At 38.3% G+C, this 18,360-nt stretch overlaps 1 protein-coding gene across 1 annotated transcript in view; it reads left to right on the top strand.

Annotated features, from left to right (window-relative positions):
- The window catches only part of SMARCD2 (SWI/SNF related BAF chromatin remodeling complex subunit D2), a 51,874-nt gene that overhangs the window by 13,606 nt on the left and 19,908 nt on the right, over positions 1-18,360 (top strand). The window contains exons 2-3 of the mRNA XM_070766971.1: positions 6,635-6,822; positions 18,086-18,128. Of these exons, the coding sequence (XP_070623072.1) occupies positions 6,635-6,822; positions 18,086-18,128 (231 nt within the window). The remainder of the gene's footprint in view (positions 1-6,634; positions 6,823-18,085; positions 18,129-18,360) is intronic.

Here is an 18,360-nt window from a genome sequence, read left to right on the forward strand (position 1 = left end):
TGGAATGCATTACTTACTCTGTTGTTTCTTCTCCAAAACTTTAACCTTAAACTATCTACAGTCAACCTCTTCACATTTCTAAGAGGTCTGTAAAGGGTAAAGAGCACCTTTGTGCCTACCGCCCCTGTCCTACTGTCTTATTATCCTCATTTACCCATACTTTTTTTTTTGGCTTATGTTTATCCAAACAACTACTATCCTGTACAGATTTGTCAAATAAATAAATAAAATAAAGGATTGTGGTTCATATTGGTGAGAATGCAGCACAGGTCAGAGAGGATGCTTGAATGGCTGGCATGAGACAAGTGCTGAAGGACAGGAGATACAATAAATACACAGTGGGGAATTTTTACTTCATACCTTTCCTACCAGCTTCTGAAATCAATTGCAGCCAAAACCAACATTGAACCAGAGAATATAAAAAAATAAGGAGAAAAGAAAAGACCGGGTGATAAACAAGATTCTTAATAAAAGCATAGCCATGCAAGTTCCTCAAAGACAATTATTTATAAATTATCTTGCTAGTATTGAATCAGGTATTATTTTTCTAGCTATCATTATAAGAAACCAATTTTGTGGCAAATGAATATGCTACACTGGGCATGCTCAGAATGCCTTCTGTGAAGCAGCATAATTTAGTAAGACCCAAGAGCTGTGTCTTCTCTGCTGTGGTGCCTGCCCAATGGAATCTCTTAATCTTCCCTGAGATTTAAGATAATCCTGACCCTGTTAATCTTCTGGTAGGCCTTGAGGACTTGACTTTTTCCTCAGGTGCTGAGCCAGAATGTTACCCTAGTAGAACTCACTATATATTGCAACGCTTTGTGATAAAAGTTATTAGGAGATTTGTGTTGCTTTGTGTTTAATGTTTATTTATATTGAGGGGAGGTGGTTGAGATGGTGATCTTGCTGCAGAATCAAAGAGCCATGGAATAAAGTAATAATCTAGCTTTTTTTCAGGGCTCAATAATCTCTCTGCATAGTGAAGACAGAAGGAATGGATTGCTGAGTTTAAAAGTGTAGCTCAATCAGGTAGCTCAATGAAAAGAGCTAGGCAGGACTGGACATAGATAGTAATTGGATGGAAGAAAACCAGGAAATTAGGCTTGTAGACAAGATTAAGAATTTATAAGACTGACTAGGTCAGTGGCTAACTACCTGTCAAGAGAACTTCATGGAAATGTCCATGTAATCACCAATCAGTGGAGTATCTTTTATCTATACATCAATATATTGATTTCATTCAGTTTTTTCGAATGTGCCAATTCTTCCGTCTTTTCTCAACCCCTTTGATTTTTTCTCTCTTCTTTTATAATTAAGTGCTCTGGGCAGTTATTTCTCTGTTGAACTTGTATAGTGTTGCCTAATCCTTTTGCTTGTGTTTTGTATGGGAGTGGCATCATACTAGAGACAGTGCCTGGGCCTGTTGGAGGAAACTGAAATGTTGCCCTGCTGGCTTGGTTGCTTTGGCAGCTGTATTAACCACTTGGCAAAAAGAACATCTTTTAGATTATACAGGGAGAGACATGGGAAATGTATTCCAAAGCAGATTCAAGGATGTAGGCATGTGTGTGCACATACTCCAACAAGTGCCTCTTAAATATTTCATAAATCACCCCAGTGCATAAATAAATTGAAAGTAGAGTGAAAAATGTTGGAGCTACTCAGCCAGTTCAACATAGGAGTAGCTAGGTTATCCAGTTTAGTCAGAGATGCATCTTTTAACAATTCATACAGAGAGTAAATGTTGAGAATCCAATCTTTCTTCATAAATGATTCTAGTAATGGAAGAAAATTCTCCCTTCTGAGGAAGTGTGTGTGTGTGTGTGGTGTGTGTGTGTGTGTTTATCTACATTATCTATGCTAAAATAGAGAAGTGAATTGGAATAGAGAATTTGCACCCTGATAAGAGATGCGATAAAAACGGTTGATCAGGAAAGTCATCTAGGTATAATTGCAGCTGTTCGAAAAAGGCATTCTCACAATATTGAAATCTGTCATCAAACTGAATGGTGAAAAATTCAGGATAAAAAGAATAACTTTGTTTAGCACATATTTAAACTTGGCATTCATTATTATCAGAAGATGTTGTGATGCTTTACAGAAGGATTCATACAGGAGAAAGATGTCATGATTACCAAACAAATTGGTTATATTATTTCCATATAATTTATATCAGAGGTGATATAACAAAAGAATTTAGATCAGAGATAAATAACAAAAGAAAACATTTAAAAAATTAGTGCTTATGTTAATTATTGATTAAATCGTTACACTAGTTACCTTTCCTTTGATTTAATAGTCTTATTTATTCATTTTCTTTGCCATATTATAAATGGAAAGATTGCTCGTTAATTTTACAGCTGCTGAATTTTAATATACAGTAGTAAATATACAGTAGTAATATACAGTTTTAAATGTGTGTACAGTATATCTAAATGCAGTACAGCACTTAATTGGAGCTTTTCTGCTTCATAATTCATACTGTTGGCCATCAGCTACTTGTGTCTTTTCTTAAGAGCGCATAGGCAACTGAAATCTTTAAAGTCTCTATTGTGCAAGTATGACTATCTCGTTTTACAATAGGGTGAGGTTCTCCTTGTCATCTTCTAACTTTGGTTTCAGTTCCATGTTCCTGGCCTTAGGGTAATGGAAAGTGTGCACATGTGAGTTTGAGGTAGCTGTTTTTGATGCAATTTAGGAAAATAAAAATATGCAGCTTCTTTGTTTTTTTTGCTATGTATGGCTTGAAATTGGATGGAGAAACTTTAATTTCGTAGTTACTGATCCATATAACCCATTGCTAAGCATACATTTTACTTTTATTCAATCAAAGCAACCTAGGGAGTTTTTATAGTGAGTTAACATCTTCAAATTATGCATTGTGTTGATGCATCAATAGGTTTTCTACCCTTGTGCTTAATACATTTATCTGGAGGGGCTAGGCTGGTCCTCTCAGATCTGGAGGGTTAGGCTGCCCTTCTGTAAACCTGGTGATCATTTGATGTATTAGCTGCAATTGTGATTCCTAAATAGCTTGGCATTTTACGTAGGTGACTCACAACTGAAATAACTGTGGTTTAACACGATTGGCAACAGGATGTGGAAAGCAGGGTGATAGGGTCAGCTTTGCTTCAAACTGGCAATCAAGTTAACTAAAAAGTATTTTTTCTGGGCCCAGGAAAGTAGTGTAGTTAGAAGTAAAACTTCAGACAGGTTATCACTTAACTCAGGATTGTGTTGCTATGATTCTGGCATAACAGTGATAGGAAATGTCTCCTAAATATTAATACCTCTGCACTTGGCATAAGTATCTAAGAATACTTTATCACTGCCTTTGTGTTGTCTTCAGTCATAGGACTGAAGTAACATGGGGCTAAAGAATGGTTAGCTGGGAGGTTGGATAGTAAATAGCACCATATCCACTTTACTTCCTAACAAATGGCTGTTGACCTGAGGCAGCCATTTTATGATTTGACAAGCTGCCTCAGGTCAATAGTTTTGAAAGAATCCTACAACATTGTTTCTAAATCTGAGATACACAACTGAAGCGGAATAAATCCATTCCTGCCAGCCCTGTTGTTCATTTGAGGCATGCCTATATAAACTGTCCTAAACTTGTTTAGCTATCACAATTACTTTAGGATAATAATTTTGTAAAGATGCTGTAGATTCCACTGCAAGGATGCTGCAGATTCCATTAGAGAAAAATGTACACTCTTCATATTTCTTTGGAAAAGCAGCAAAAGCTCAAGCTTTTAATGTGCATTCAATTGTTATCTTTTGGCTTACCATGGAAAGCAGGGATTTTTTCCATGGATTTTTGTTCTTTTTTCTTTTATTTTTATAAAAGCATATATTGGTCCTCTTTTTAAAAACTGTAATATATTGTTATGCAACTTGATACATTATATTGATTCAGTACAATAATGTTTATATCATATAATGAGAGATTATTAATATTATTATTTAGATAGCTTAAAGTATTTAAATTACCCTTTGTCTGATTCTTTCCTCCTGCCATTACCATTGTATTGTTTTCAAGTATCCTTCTCCAATTTCTTTGCTCTAAGACAAGTGTATGGGGGAGGACGTATCAAGCAAAGGATACATTATCTGCAGAAATTGCTCCCTTTCTTTCTATCCACCCCCTCTATTTCCCCAGAGTGCAAAGAGATTGGAGACACAGAGATTTCAAGACAGTATCTCTTCTTCACATTGAGAGTAGTGTGAGTATGTATGTATGTATGTATGTATGTATGTATGTATGTATGTATGTGTGAATGCATTTAGTTAGTTAGTTAGTTAGTTAGTTAGTTAGTTAGTTAGTTAGTTTTTCAGAATATAAGACGCACTGGAGTATAAGATGCACCTTAGTTTTGGGGGAGAAAAATAGGGAAAAGAATCTGCTTACCAGGTATTCATTAGCCAGCAAATGATTTTATCTCCTGGTTAGGACTTTAAAAAAATGTATTTGGAGAGAGTAACAATGAAAGAGTTTGCAAGCCAGTAAGAGCTGGGAACATCGTTAGAAACTGGAAAGAAACATTTGGAGCAAGTAGAGCAAACTTGCAAAGACTTAGGACTTGGAAAACATTCTTTACAGAGAGTAACATTGAAAGAGCTTGCAAGTGGGTAAGAGCTAGGAACATTATTAGCACCTGTTTAGGGCTTGAAAGAAATATTCGGCGCAAGTAAAGCAATGAAAAAAAACCCTACAAAGACAGGGTTTGGAAAACATTATTCACAGAGAGTAACAACAAAAGAGCTTGCAAGCGGGTAAGAGCTAGGAACATCGTTAGCACCTGGTTAGGGCTGGAAAGAAACATTTGGAGCAAATTAAACCAATGGGGGGAAACTGCAGACTTACGGCTTAGAAAACATTATTTCAGAGAGTAACAATGAAAGAGCTTGCAAGCCGGTAAGAGCTGGGAACATTGTTAGCACCTAGTTAGGTTTGGAAAGAAACTTATTCGGAGCAAGTTAGAGCAATGGGAAACCTCTGCAAAGACTCAGGGCTTGAAAAACATTCTTTGCAGAGAGAAACAATGAAAGAACCTGCAAGGTAAGAGCTGAAAAGATCTTTAGCAGCTAGTTAGGGCTTTTAAAAAAAAGAAAAAAAGCTACATTTGGAGTATAACACTCACTCAAATTATCAGTCTCTTTTAGGGAGGAAAAAGGTGCGTCTTATATTCTGAAAAATGCAGTATGTCTTTCAAACGTTTTTGCATTTTTTTACATGTCCATCATATGTAGTAAGTCTTAGAACTACATCTTGGAATTGTCTTGGAATCAGAGAGTTGGCTTGCTGTAGTGAGTAAGATATTGGCTTAGAAAGTTCATATTGGCTTAGAAAGTTCTAAGTCCTTGGCTTAGAAAGTTCTTGGAAACTGTCAGAAAGACAGTTCTAGGGTTTTTTAGATACAGAAACCAACAGAGTGATTTGGAGCTAATCACTCTCACCCCAATCATAACTCTTTGTTGTGGAAAATAGGAAATGGTGTACTGGTACTGAACATTCACCATCTGGAGAGTGTATATGTATGTTTGTTTGTATTTATATGTGTTTATATGATGGGGAAACTGAAATAATAACAGTAGTAATACAGTTTGTATATCGGAGATATTATTGATGAAGTTGCTTATTATCTAATATATAATGTATAATAACCATTCAAACAACTTTCTCCTATGCCTGAAGAGAAAAGTTTTCAATCATTGTGTGCTACATGTTCTAACATATACCAGCGAAACATGGGCAGTATCCTCACAATTGTCACAAAAACTATAAGTGGCACAAAGAACCATAGAAAGACGCATGCCTTGCATTACAAGAAAGGATAAAAAGACCTACACACGGATTAGAGAACAATCAAAAGTATACCATATCATCAAGAGAGTAAAATAATTGAAATGGAAATGGGATAGTCACATAGCAAGAACTGATAAGTGGACTAAGACAAGTATAGAATGGATTCCATTTGATAAAAAGCATCCACAAAAGAGACCTAAAACAAGCAAGTATTGTGGGTCCAATTGGCAAAAGAAAGCTCAAGACCATATTGGTTGGAAAAATGCAATGAATAGACAATGGTTAGAATAATGATGATTATGATAAAGGAGAAGAAGAATATGTAATGTTTACCAATATAGATGGTAAACAACTTCAACTTAATTTTCCTTAAGTTACAACTTGATAATGTAGATTTAGCCATAGTTACTTTCATTGTTGCAGTGTAATTGTTTCTTGGAAATTTTACTTCCATTTTGTCATACAGTTATTGTCTTTGTTATGCCTCCTAAGTAAGAGATATGTGCATATTGTACTGCTGTTATATGAGTGTTTCTAATTCTTGGGCTTGCAGATTTCAGCCTTTACTGAGTATTAAAAACCCTTTCTGTGTTTTTAATATGCATATGTAACTTTGTTTTTCTTGCTTTAATTCTCTCCAGCATGAAAAGCATTTGATGGACAAGCCAGGATGAAATTCTTGAGCTTACTATTCACTTTATAGCATTCCATACTTTTATCAAACTTTGTCTGACAATTTGAATTTTAAGCTTCCAATGAATTCTTGATAGCTGCATGACCAAATTTTCTAAAATGCCTGTTTGTTTTTTTCCTTCCCACCAGCGCCCTGGAATGCTGCCTGGTGGAAGGATGCCTATGGCAGGATTACAAGTAGGATCCCCTTCAGGCCCTCCGTATGGTACACCCACTTCAATGAGACCTGGAATGCCACCATCCTTGATGGATCCTTTCCGAAAGCGTCTACTTGTTCCTCAGGCACAACCACCTCCAGCACTTACACAAAGGCGAGGGTAAGAACTTAGGTGAAATAGGTTGAATGTTTGTTGTTCAGGTGATCCTGAATTAGTGTTTAAACTTAGGACATTGAACAATTATTTATGACTATCCTCAAAGTTCCGGCTGTCACTGATTGTGATCTGGGTGCTCAGCAACTGGCCCAGATTTCGGATTGTTGCTGTGTCCTATATGGCAGGATGGCAATTTGCAATCTTCCCCCACATAAAAAGGGAAGCCTGCAGGAAGATGGAAGTCAGGGTCAAATGAAAATGATCCCCAGTGATATACTTTTTAAAAAAACAAAAATTATTGGTTTTTTAAATGTTACACACACAGACTGCACATCATACAACATAAAAAAGTGCCCTGTGAAGGTGCACCCACCACCTAACAACATACATACCCCACTACCAATTGGAGGGTCTGTACAAACATCTTTAACATTCTTCTAAGCCTGGATCTGCATTTTATTTACATATCAAAGAGTGATTCTAATTTATTCTTTATGGCTAGATCACAAATACTTCTTGTCATATAACCTCTCAACATATCCCATCGATCCATCAGTTTCTTCAATTTATTTTTATTGTACATGTTCATCCTTACGTCCATAATTTCAAAGTGAATGAGGTCCACCATGTACCGATACCAATTCTGTATCGTCCATTTTGCTGCTTCTTTCCAACCCAATACAATTACTGCTTGAGCGCTTTCCAATGCTGCTACTTTTATTTCTCTAAATTCTCTTAAATCTACCTTTTTTACTAGTACTGCCATTTCTTTTGTGATTGTGCAGCTGACAGCCCTGGACGAAATCGCTCCCAACGAAAGGGCTGTGAAAGGGGCGGGGCGGGCATTGCTGAAGCGCTCGGAGAAAGCGCTTTCGCAGCCGCTTCGCTGGGAGCACTTTCGCCGAGCGCTTCAGGAACGCCCGCCCCGCCCCTCTCGCAGCCCCTTCGCTGGGAGTGTTGTCAGCGAATGGGCTGCGAGAGGGCCACTTGAAGCTGCCCACCAAGATTCTCACTAGTGGCCGGAAAAGGAGGAGGAGGAGAAGCCGCAGCCGCCACCGCTGCTGCAGCCATTGCTGTGGGAGGAGCCACTGCAGCCATTGCTGCAGGAGGAGCCGTGCCCCAAGGTGGCAGGCGGAGAAGGAGAAAGTCGGAGAGAGGGGCGGATCAGGTGGGTGTGGGGCAGCGGCGGGAGACCAGGTGCATGAGGGCGGCGTAGGTGGGCAAGGGGGCCCAGACTCCGGTGCCCGAACATGTCTTCCTTCCCTGCCGAGCCTCACAGCCACAGAGGAGGCACAGAAACTTTTGCAAACTTCGGAACCCGGTCGGCTCCTCCCGCAGCGTTGGCTGCAGTGGCGGTGGCAGCTGCGGCTTCTCCTCCTCCGAGCAGGCAGTGGCTCCTAAGCGGGCTTCAGGTTCAGGCACAGCTCACGGAATCCTGGCGGGGGCTGTAATCAAATGGGAAAATAAGGCAGGGGAATCCCTGCGGCAGTAAGAGAGCGCACGCACCCGGGCTCGAATTCGTAAAATGAAAATGGTTCTTATGACAAGTCAAACAAATTGTAAACCCCGGGTTCGTATCACAAAAAGTTCGTATGAAGGGGCATTCGTAAGATGAGGTATCACTGTATTTCAATAAAGCAATAAGAATCATTTACCTTTTGAATTGACTAGTATTTTCAGCATTTCTGAGCATAGCTGCCATATTAAAATTTCTACAATTTAAAACTACAGCTGTCAATTTCAAGCCTACTATTTCCTGTCTTTCTGTTTAAGTTTTAAAACGGAGAGTATTACATTGTATGTGTGAAGGAATATTCACCTGTTGCCTGAAGGTAAAGTAGCCCACTTAGATTTGCCATTGCAATAAGAACTAGACTTTTAATGATTTTTTTAAATTATCAAGAGACTGCATTTATTTGTTTGTTTTATTATGATAACTCATTTAGTTAAGATATGCCACAAAATTTAGAATTGTTCTATGGCATTTTATGAAAATTATTTGTCTCTTTGGAAGCATAACTTTTGTCAGGATGCTTTGTTTAGCTTCAAATTCCCAGCACAACAGGGAGGGACTGTTGGAGATCTTGTTGTTGTGGTAAGCCAAAAAAGAGATTGAATCCATTCACGTTCTGTTTTCAGTTAGCCAGAATCAAAAATACTTACCAGGCTTTCTCAACCTCTTAAGTTAGTGGAAATGGAATGATTCGGAGTATTAATATGATCCTCATGTTGCCTTCTTTGATTCAAAGATCTGATTGTTTTCTGTTGAATCCTTAACAAAACTTAAAACGATCCACTTCCCTAAAACAGCCCATCCCCTCCAGTAACATGAAAGAATTGCCCAACTAAATTGCAGTACCTAACTGGTCTTAATTGATCAAAAATAAAATTTGTTTGGCTTGCTTAGTACACTACTTAAATGCATTTACTGAGAAGAATAGAAAATATTGTCGAAAACAAGGAAATGGGTGGAGCTGCAAATAGCATTCATCAGGCAAGCAGCAGTACTGTCTGCTTGGGAGGGGCTGCTTGCCTGATGAATGCAATCCTTTTGTAATGCTTATATGAAGCTTCTCTGTCTTTTAGGACATTGGAATAGCTCTATTAGGCTAGATCAACATCTTGTTTCTCGTAGTAATCAGTAATATACTTTTGAGCAGGGATGGGTCCTATTTTTTTTTACTATCACTCTCTCGGTGTGGCTTATTTTCTGGGCGTGATGGTGGTGGCTTGCTGACCATGTGATGGTGATGTGACTTTGTGGTCATGTGGCTGGGTAGGAGTAGTTTGGCAGTCATGTGACTGGGTGGGGAGTGGCTTTGCAGGCATGTGACCGAGTGGATGTTGCTGAGTGGTCATGTGACTGGGTGGGCATTGCTAACTTGACATCACTCACATCAAGAGATACAATTTCCTTGTTTATTTACTACTATTGAACATCCAAAATATATTATTTAATCCCATGTATATATGCCGTATGTGTACATACATATTACACACAACCCCCCCATGCATTATCTACTATATACACTGTAAGTATATGTACACACACGCAGAGAGAGAGAGAGCTCTTCTTAAGCTACACATTCAATCTCATTTACTGTATTTGGAAAATCACACCCAGTGTCCACTTTCTGCCACATATTTAACCATACCTTCTGTACATTAGAACATTACACATGTCTTCAGATGTTCTTCCCTAGCTTGCACATGGTTGTTACAACCAGGAAATGTCATGGATTGAGTAAAATGTGGTGAAACTCACTTAACAGGGCTCTTGCTTAACAACTAAAATTTTGGGCTCAATTGTAGTCATAAATCAAGGATTATCTCTGCCTTCCTCTGCATGGTAGCCTTGTCCTATTAAACTCCTTCTCCTTTCGGGCAATTTTTCCCTCTGTTGTAGGTACCAAAATAATCCAGACAATGTAAGGTTTCCTGCTGCGCACATCTAGGACTAAGTTTCAAAGTGTCTTCTGAATTCATGTCTAGTGGCAGGATTTGTGGTGCTTCCTTCCTCTTCTTCCTTTCTCTTTCTCTCTCTACTCTTCCCTCTTTCCTTCTTTCCTTCCTTCCTTCCTCTCTCTTTCTCTTTCCCTTTATCTCTTTTTCTTTCTTGTGTCTCACTTTCTTCCTCTTTCTCTTTTTCTCATGATGTCACTAGCAGGTTGTTACTGGTTCAGGCACACTGGTCCGTACCAGAAGAAACTCACCCTTGCTTCTGAGATATTACAAAGCAGGAGATGGATACTTAGCACTATAAATGGTATTTGGAAGCTCTTTGCCATTAATCCAGAGCTCATATTGATTCTTCAGGACAAAAGGATCTTCCTTCTAGTAGTTCTTTTAGATTTTGTCAGTAAAATGTGTGCTGACTTAATTTGCATTGCCTCGATGCCTTAGCTCTAATCTTCTCCAGTTACTTGATATAATGGACAGATAGTCCTTGAGTTACAATGCATTGGAGCCTGCAGCATCCTTATGGTTAATTATAAAGGCAAATCTTACAATAAAATTTTTGGCATAGGACTGTGAGGTGCAGCAGCATCTGTAACTTTGAAACTGAGTCACAAGTAGCTTTTTGTGGGGGAATTGTCAGTTATAAGCAACTGGTTGTAAATAGAGGACTACCACCTTTAATATGGCACCATGTATGGATAGTAATTTGTGCATTTCCCTAGTTTTATTTCCCTTTCTGACTACTATATATAAAAAAACCCCAACTCTTCTTCATAAAATGCAGTAAAGTAGACTTGGTCAAATATAGGTGGATGCCTGGTATGAAGGGTTTAGTTTTCAATTTGTTTAATGACTGATAATATGTCACATTGACCATTTCTGAATATAACACCACTAGTCTTATTTATTTATAGTGATTGAGTTGACCCTCCTGCCCCCCTCCCACCTTTGAGGAATATTTCTGTAGAAGGATACATAGATCTACTACTCAAGGATTTGGTCCATCTACAGCAGTGCTTCTCAAATGTTTGTTTGTTTGACTTACAAAAGTGGAATGGGCTCACTAGATGGGCATGTGTGACCTTGGGGAACATGTGTGGTTCCTCTTAGTTGATTCCCCCGGATAGGGAGTGTTTTCCCAGTTGTGTGTTGCTCCGACCCCATAAGAGAAGGCAGCCAAGTGGGATGGGGCAGCTGTATGGGTTCTTCTTGTTGTCAGCAAGCGCTGCAGTAGCCATGAATGGCGTGGCAAACCTGCTGCTGGACAAGGAGGAGCATCCACTTCAGCTGGGCAAAAGCTTCGAACAGCATCCTAAAGCCTCCTTCCACATGTGAGTGCCCGGCAGAGGTGGTGCTTATGGGCCAGGCCGGCAACCCTAAAACATCCTCTTGAATAAGCTGGCCTGGCCCCCATGTCAAAAGAGGGCCCTAACCACGGTAGCCCATGCCTGCCAGGCTCCACTGAGTTCAGTGTGACTTACTCCCAGGTAAGTGGGTAGTGCAGCCTTCCCCAGCCAATAGTTTGCTTGCAGCTTATAAATAAATAAAATAATAAATATTAACACTTTTTTTAAGAGTGAAAAGCTGGAGGTGTTTCTTGAGCAATGCAACTGCCGCTAAGTGACTATTCCCTTGATCAGTATATCAGTTGCAACTTCAATTCCTTTTATTCAATCTATGTGACCAGTAGAGAGCAAATTTTCCTTAATTACCTACTGTCCTTATCTCATCTCCACCAAGTCTCTCCCCCCCCCCCCCCCAATTTCTTTTCCTATTAAGTGAGATGACTCTTTTTCTTAATTCCATTGTTCTAGGTTTCCATCCCCCCAGAGGAACGGAATACTTATGTATGGGTGTGAGAAAATGGTTGGGATAATTCAGATGAAAATACATTCATTTTATAATGAGAAACTTAATTTTATACTGAGAGCTCTCAACTTATAATCACAATTGAGCCCACATTTCCTGTTGCTAAACTAAGCTAAGTGAATTTCCCCCCATTTTACAACCTTTCTTGCCATAGTTTAAATGAGTAGTTAAGTGAATCTGGCTTCCCCATTGACTTTAGCTTGTTACAAATTTGGAAATGGTAATCACATGACTCCAGGACAGTGCAACCATCATAAATATGAATCAATTAGCAAGCATCTGAATTTTGATCAGGTGACCATGGGATGTTGCAATAGTTATAAGTATGAAAAACAATCATAAGTCACTTTTATTAGTGCTATTGTAACTTTGAATGGTCACTAAATAAACTGTTGTAAGTCAAGGATGATCTGTAAGCAGTTTACTTTAATGAAAAATTATTAATATAAATGCATATTTTTGTTTTGTTCCTGTACTGTAGGTATCTTCATATGCATATACTGTACAAGTATGTCATACACAACCATTAGTTAGAAGAATTGGGAACATTTGTTTGATCATGCCAAATCGAACAATATTGAAGTACTTTTAACTTCACGTTAGGATTTATAAATCACATATTTAGTGTGTTTTATACGGTATTAAATTGAATTTGTAACTAATTTTTCCCACTTCATTTTAATATAGATATTCTACCTCCTTCATTTCCTACTTTCAAATTTATTTCTTATTTTAACTATATAACATATTTTTACTGAATTCAATTGTAGGCTGTTCTTTTCTCAAAAATATTTCTGGCCCATCAACAGACTCTGGCCTCATTTTACCAGCTGTTTTTAAAAGCAAATGGTTTGCAAATGACATTCAGTTTCTTGGCAATTCTTCTCCAGCTTGATCCAAAGGAGATGTTATATAGAGAACTGAACAACTGTAAACATCTGGCTTTGAGATTTCAGAGGCCAAATCCTGCAGAGAGAAAATAAAGGTGTAAATCAGAAAACTATTGGCTTACTATTTCTCATTTTCAGAGATTGAACACCATTATTCAATTTAAGTTATTTTTTCCTTTTTGATTAAGTCTGAGATGACATTGATCTGTTTTTGGCAGAATTTCATTTATAGCTCTAAAGTGTGTTATTTTTGTCCCTTTCCTTTAGCTGTTATTATTCCAGAAAAATATATGCTATGCCTTAAATTATATTATAATATCAATATTAAATCATTTGATTTATAACATCTCATTATTATTCAGAATTGGACTTACACAACAACTTGCTTTCCTCCTTTATCTGATTAGTGTCAATGTTTAGTCTTCTCTTTGAATCCCTGGATACATAAAATATATGTATCTAAATTTATTGTACATAATACCTCATATCATCTGTGATTGTATTTAAGTAAATACATTATTTAAAGTGTCCTCAGATTAGGGATGAATTTAGTAGGTTCGGACAGGGTCTATAGAACTAGTGGTGGCGATTATGCGCAGTTCGGAGAACCGGTAAATCGTACCACTGACTAGCCCCTCCCCATTCCTTTCACTCACTTCTTCTCTTCTTCTTAGCTCATAAACACAGAGATAACATAAGAAGGAGGCGATAAGCAGCCAGGTTGTATGCTAGAAGATTTGGCTGAACTTTTCTGTGAGTGTGGCTTGGTGGGATGGTGCCCCCTCACCTTGTCGTGAGTGATACCAAGTTGGCCATGCCTACCCAGTCACATAACCCTCCACCAAAGCTACACCCACCAAGCCACACCCACAGAACCGGTAGGGGAACTATTTGAATGTCCTCTCTGCCTGAGATGATTTAGAACTTAAATGTTTTGAGGTTTTTTTATATTTCAGAAAAAGAAATCTAAGGGTTCCCCCTCCCCCATTATTGAACTGTTCTAAATTTATTTATTTTATTTATTGATTTTGTCCAATACACAATGAGGGTTTTAGTGGGTATACACATAGTAAAATACATGATGAAGGTTATAGAGGATATACTCATAGTAAAATATATCTAAGAAATAATAGGAAAGAAGATATAGTAATAGAACATATCAATGAAAGAATAGAAGAAGAGATATAGGAATAGAAGAAAGGTATAGGAGATATAGGAGAGCAATAGGACAGGGGACTGAAGGCACTCTAGTGCACTTGTACTTGCCCGTTACTGACCTCTTAGGAATCTGGATAGGTCAACCATGGATAATCTAAGGGTAAAGTGTTGGGGGTTTGGGGATAACACTATGGAGTCCGGTAATGAGTTCCATGCTTCAACAACTCGGTTACTGAAGTCATATTAATATTAAGTTTAAATCTGTTGTATGCTCTTGTGTTGCTGTGGTTGAAGCTGAAGTAGTCGCCGACAGGCAGGACGTTGCAGCATATGATCTTGTGGGCAATAGTTAGATCTTGTTTAAGGCGTCTTAGTTCTAAGCTTTCTAGGCCCAGGATTGAAAGTCTAGTCTCGTAGGGTATTCTGTTTCGAGTGGAGGAATGAAGGGCTCTTCTGGTGAAGTATCTTTGGACATTTTCAAGGGTGTTAATGTCTGAGATGCGATATGGGTTCCAAACAGATGAGCTGTATTCGAGGATCGGTCAGGCGAAAGTTTTGTAAGCTCTGGTAAGTAGTGTGAGATTGCCAGAGCAGAAGCTACGTAGGATTAGGTTTGCATTTTTTATTACATTTCTATTACATTTTTGTAGCAGACCAGAAAAATTAGAGGATACATCTGTAATTGCTGAAGGAGAATCACAGTGACTCCACTCAAATGCTCCCAGCCTTTCTAGGGAGAAGACAAAAACGTTTTGAGTCCTTCATTGCTATCTGCCTTCTTTTGCTGGAATACAGAGGAAGAAGAGACCCTCAAGCTGCCCCTTTCCATCTCTCCTTTGAGAGCACATATGCTTTCCTGCTCCTCCAAGTTGCAAGGCTACATTCTGACTAATCACACTTGGCTTATGCTTTCAGATTCTGCACCTAGTGTTCTCTTAATCCCCTGCCATTCCCTGTATTTTGCAGCATCCAGCTTGGACTGTTTGGATACCATTTCTAACATGCACGGGGGAAAAAAAATAATGATTAGCTCCTTTTCCCTACACTCCATTTATATTTTTCTCTCTTCTACCTTCAAATTGATCCTCACTTGTCACCCTGGAGGGTCCATTAATTTGGGGTTTTATTGTTATGGTAATTGCCAAATATATGAACATTCTTCTGTAGAAATACTATATATGAATATTGTTACATTTATGTTAAAATTGAGGTTAAGAAAAAGAAGTACACACAGACACATTTATTGAAATGGTTTGAATGGCTTTCTGACTTAGAGCTACAATTCTGGATGGCTGACAACACATATGTAAAATCAAAGATCATAAAAAGAGGGAAAACAAGTAATGAAGGCAGAATTAAAAAAACCTGGCACTACAACCCGTCACCATTGGTGCAACTATTACTCCTATCTTCTAGCTCTGACCAGGGATTGAGGCAAGAAAAAATAATCTATGCCTTTTTAGAAGATTAAGTGAATGGGAGCCTGCTCAATCTCATAGGAAAGAATATGGAAAGGTTATGAAAAGGTCCTAGGTCCCACTAGAGCAACAGTCACCAGCTGGACCACAGATGGTCCCTGAGAAAATTTTGGTGGTCCAGAATTTTTTTTTTTGCATTTTGTATATATTACAATAAATTAGGGATCCTCAGACTACGGCCTCTGGGACAGATATGTTCAATAAAAGCTTGTGTTGTTGCAGAGTTTCCCCCTTTGGGGATATTTTGTGTAGGTCAGAGGGTGGGGGGAGAAATTCTGACTTGGGGTCTGGAAGCACCGCTGTTGGCAGAGCCGGAGGGTCCTATTTTAGTGGGACTGTATCATGGCCTGGAACTGGCTGACCATCTCAGCTCGCTGAGTCTCCAGGCACTGGTACCTGACCTTGCACTCCTGCAGAGAGTGGAGGCGGCAACAGTGTGACATCTAGTCCCAAGCTTGCCGCCTACTGCACTCCCAAAATAACTCACACACACCCCACCCACCCCCGATAATAAGGGGTTCAAAAAAATATAAGGCCCTATCTTATTTTGGGGTTCAAAAAAATACTGGATATTGCCTATCTGGACTTCAGCAAAGCCTTTGATACGGTTCCACATAAAGAGCTGATAGATAAATTAGTGAAGATTGGACTTAATCCCTGGATAGTTCAGTGGATTTCAAGCTGGCTGAAGCATAGACATCAGAGAGTTATTGTTAATGGCGAGTATTCTGAGCAGAGACAGGTTACAAGCGGTGTGCCACAAGGGTCTGTTCTGGGTCCTATTCTTTTTAATATGTTTGTGAGTGACATAGGGGAAGGTTTGGTAGGGAAGGTTTGCCTATTTGCCGATGACTCTAAAGTGTGCAATAGGGTTGATATTCCTGGAGGGGTCTGTAATATGGTAAATGATTTAGCGTTACTAGATAAATGGTCAAAGCAATGGAAACTGCAGTTTAATGTTTCCAAATGTAAAATAATGCACTTGGGGAAAAGGAATCCTAAATCTGAGTATTGCATTGGCAGTTCTGTGTTAGCAAAAACTTCAGAAGAGAAGGATTTAGGGGTAGTGATTTCTGACAGTCTCAAAATGGGTGAGCAGTGTGGTCGGGCGGTAGGAAAGGCAAGTAGGATGCTTGGCTGCATAGCTAGAGGTATAACAAGCAGGAAGAGGGAGATTGTGATCCCCTTATATAGAGTGCTGGTGAGACCACATTTGGAGTACTGTGTTCAGTTCTGGAGACCTCACCTACAAAAAGATATTGACAAAATTGAACGGGTCCAAAGACGGGCTACAAGAATGTTGGAAGGTCTGAAGTATAAAACGTATCAGGAAAGACTTAATGAACTCAATCTGTATAGTCTGGAAGACAGAAGGAAAAGGGGGGACATGATTGAAACGTTTAAATATGTTAAAGGGTTAAATAGGGTTCAGGAGGGAAGTGTTTTTAACAGGAAAGTGAACACAAGAACAAGGGGACACAATCTGAAGTTAGTTGGGGGAAAGATCAAAGGCAACATGAGAAAGTATTATTTTACTGAAAGAGTAGTAGATCCTTGGAACAAACTTCCAGCAGACGTGGTTGGTAAATCCACAGTAACCGAATTTAAACATGCCTGGGATAAACATATATCCATTGTAAGATAAAATACAGGAAATAGTAAAAGGGCAGACTAGATGGACCATGGGGTCTTTTTCTGCCGTCAGTCTTCTATGTTTCTATGTTTCTATGTTTCTATACAAGGCCCTATCTTATTTTCAAGGAAACATGGTAGACTGTCTCTGAGTTTATTAAAATCAGCCCTTTTAAAGTCCTAAGACAGTGGTTTGATTATTTTATATTGCTAGTGTTTGTGTTATATGTTAAAGAAATCTATATTATTCACATCTGTCTTTCAAACTTTGAATTTCCCAATTTGTAAATAAAATGCAGCAACTCAGTATCTTTACATTAAATTTGTTTTATTTATGTCACAATGTTAAATAATATTTTCATCTAAACTTTTTGTTTTAAAAGAAGCAATTTATGTTTAATAAAAAACAAAATAATCAAAATTGTATACTCATTTTTTTTATTGTAAATTGAATTTTTTTATTAAAAAAAGCCTAAATGAGGTAAGATACTGAAAACTCTGGAAATTTTTAATTTAGACAAAGGTGGTACATTAGGCCCCCTGGTGTTCATTGAACAACATGCTACAGCAGCCATCATCTTATTGACTAAACTGCTAAGATATTTCAGCAGAAAATATGGAAGGTCACAAGTTCCCTGTTCTAACTTAAATGTTGGGGAGAACATTTGGGATTATATTATTTTCTGTGACAGATAGATTGTAGTCAATTCATTATATTTGTAAAAAGAAATGAAAAAGAATTTTCCACAAGGACCATTAATTTATTATTAATTTATGTAGATTGAAAAGGCGGAAGATGGCTGACAAAATCCTGCCACAGAGGGTAAGTTCTCATTTTGTGAAAGTATATTGGCATTAAAGATAACGTCAGGACAGTGAGCACATTTGATCTTAATAGGGAGAAATATTGCAGACTTTGAGACCATCAATCTCTCATGTCTTTCTAGAATAGAGTATTTGCTGCAATTGTCTTTCATAGAAATTAGATAACATTATGGAATTTTACTTATCTTTTGACAGATCTTTCTATGTTGATTGTAGTTACTTCCGAGGCC

This window comes from Erythrolamprus reginae, chromosome Z, assembly GCF_031021105.1.
Source record: "Erythrolamprus reginae isolate rEryReg1 chromosome Z, rEryReg1.hap1, whole genome shotgun sequence".
Taxonomy (NCBI): Eukaryota; Metazoa; Chordata; class Lepidosauria; order Squamata; family Dipsadidae; genus Erythrolamprus; species Erythrolamprus reginae.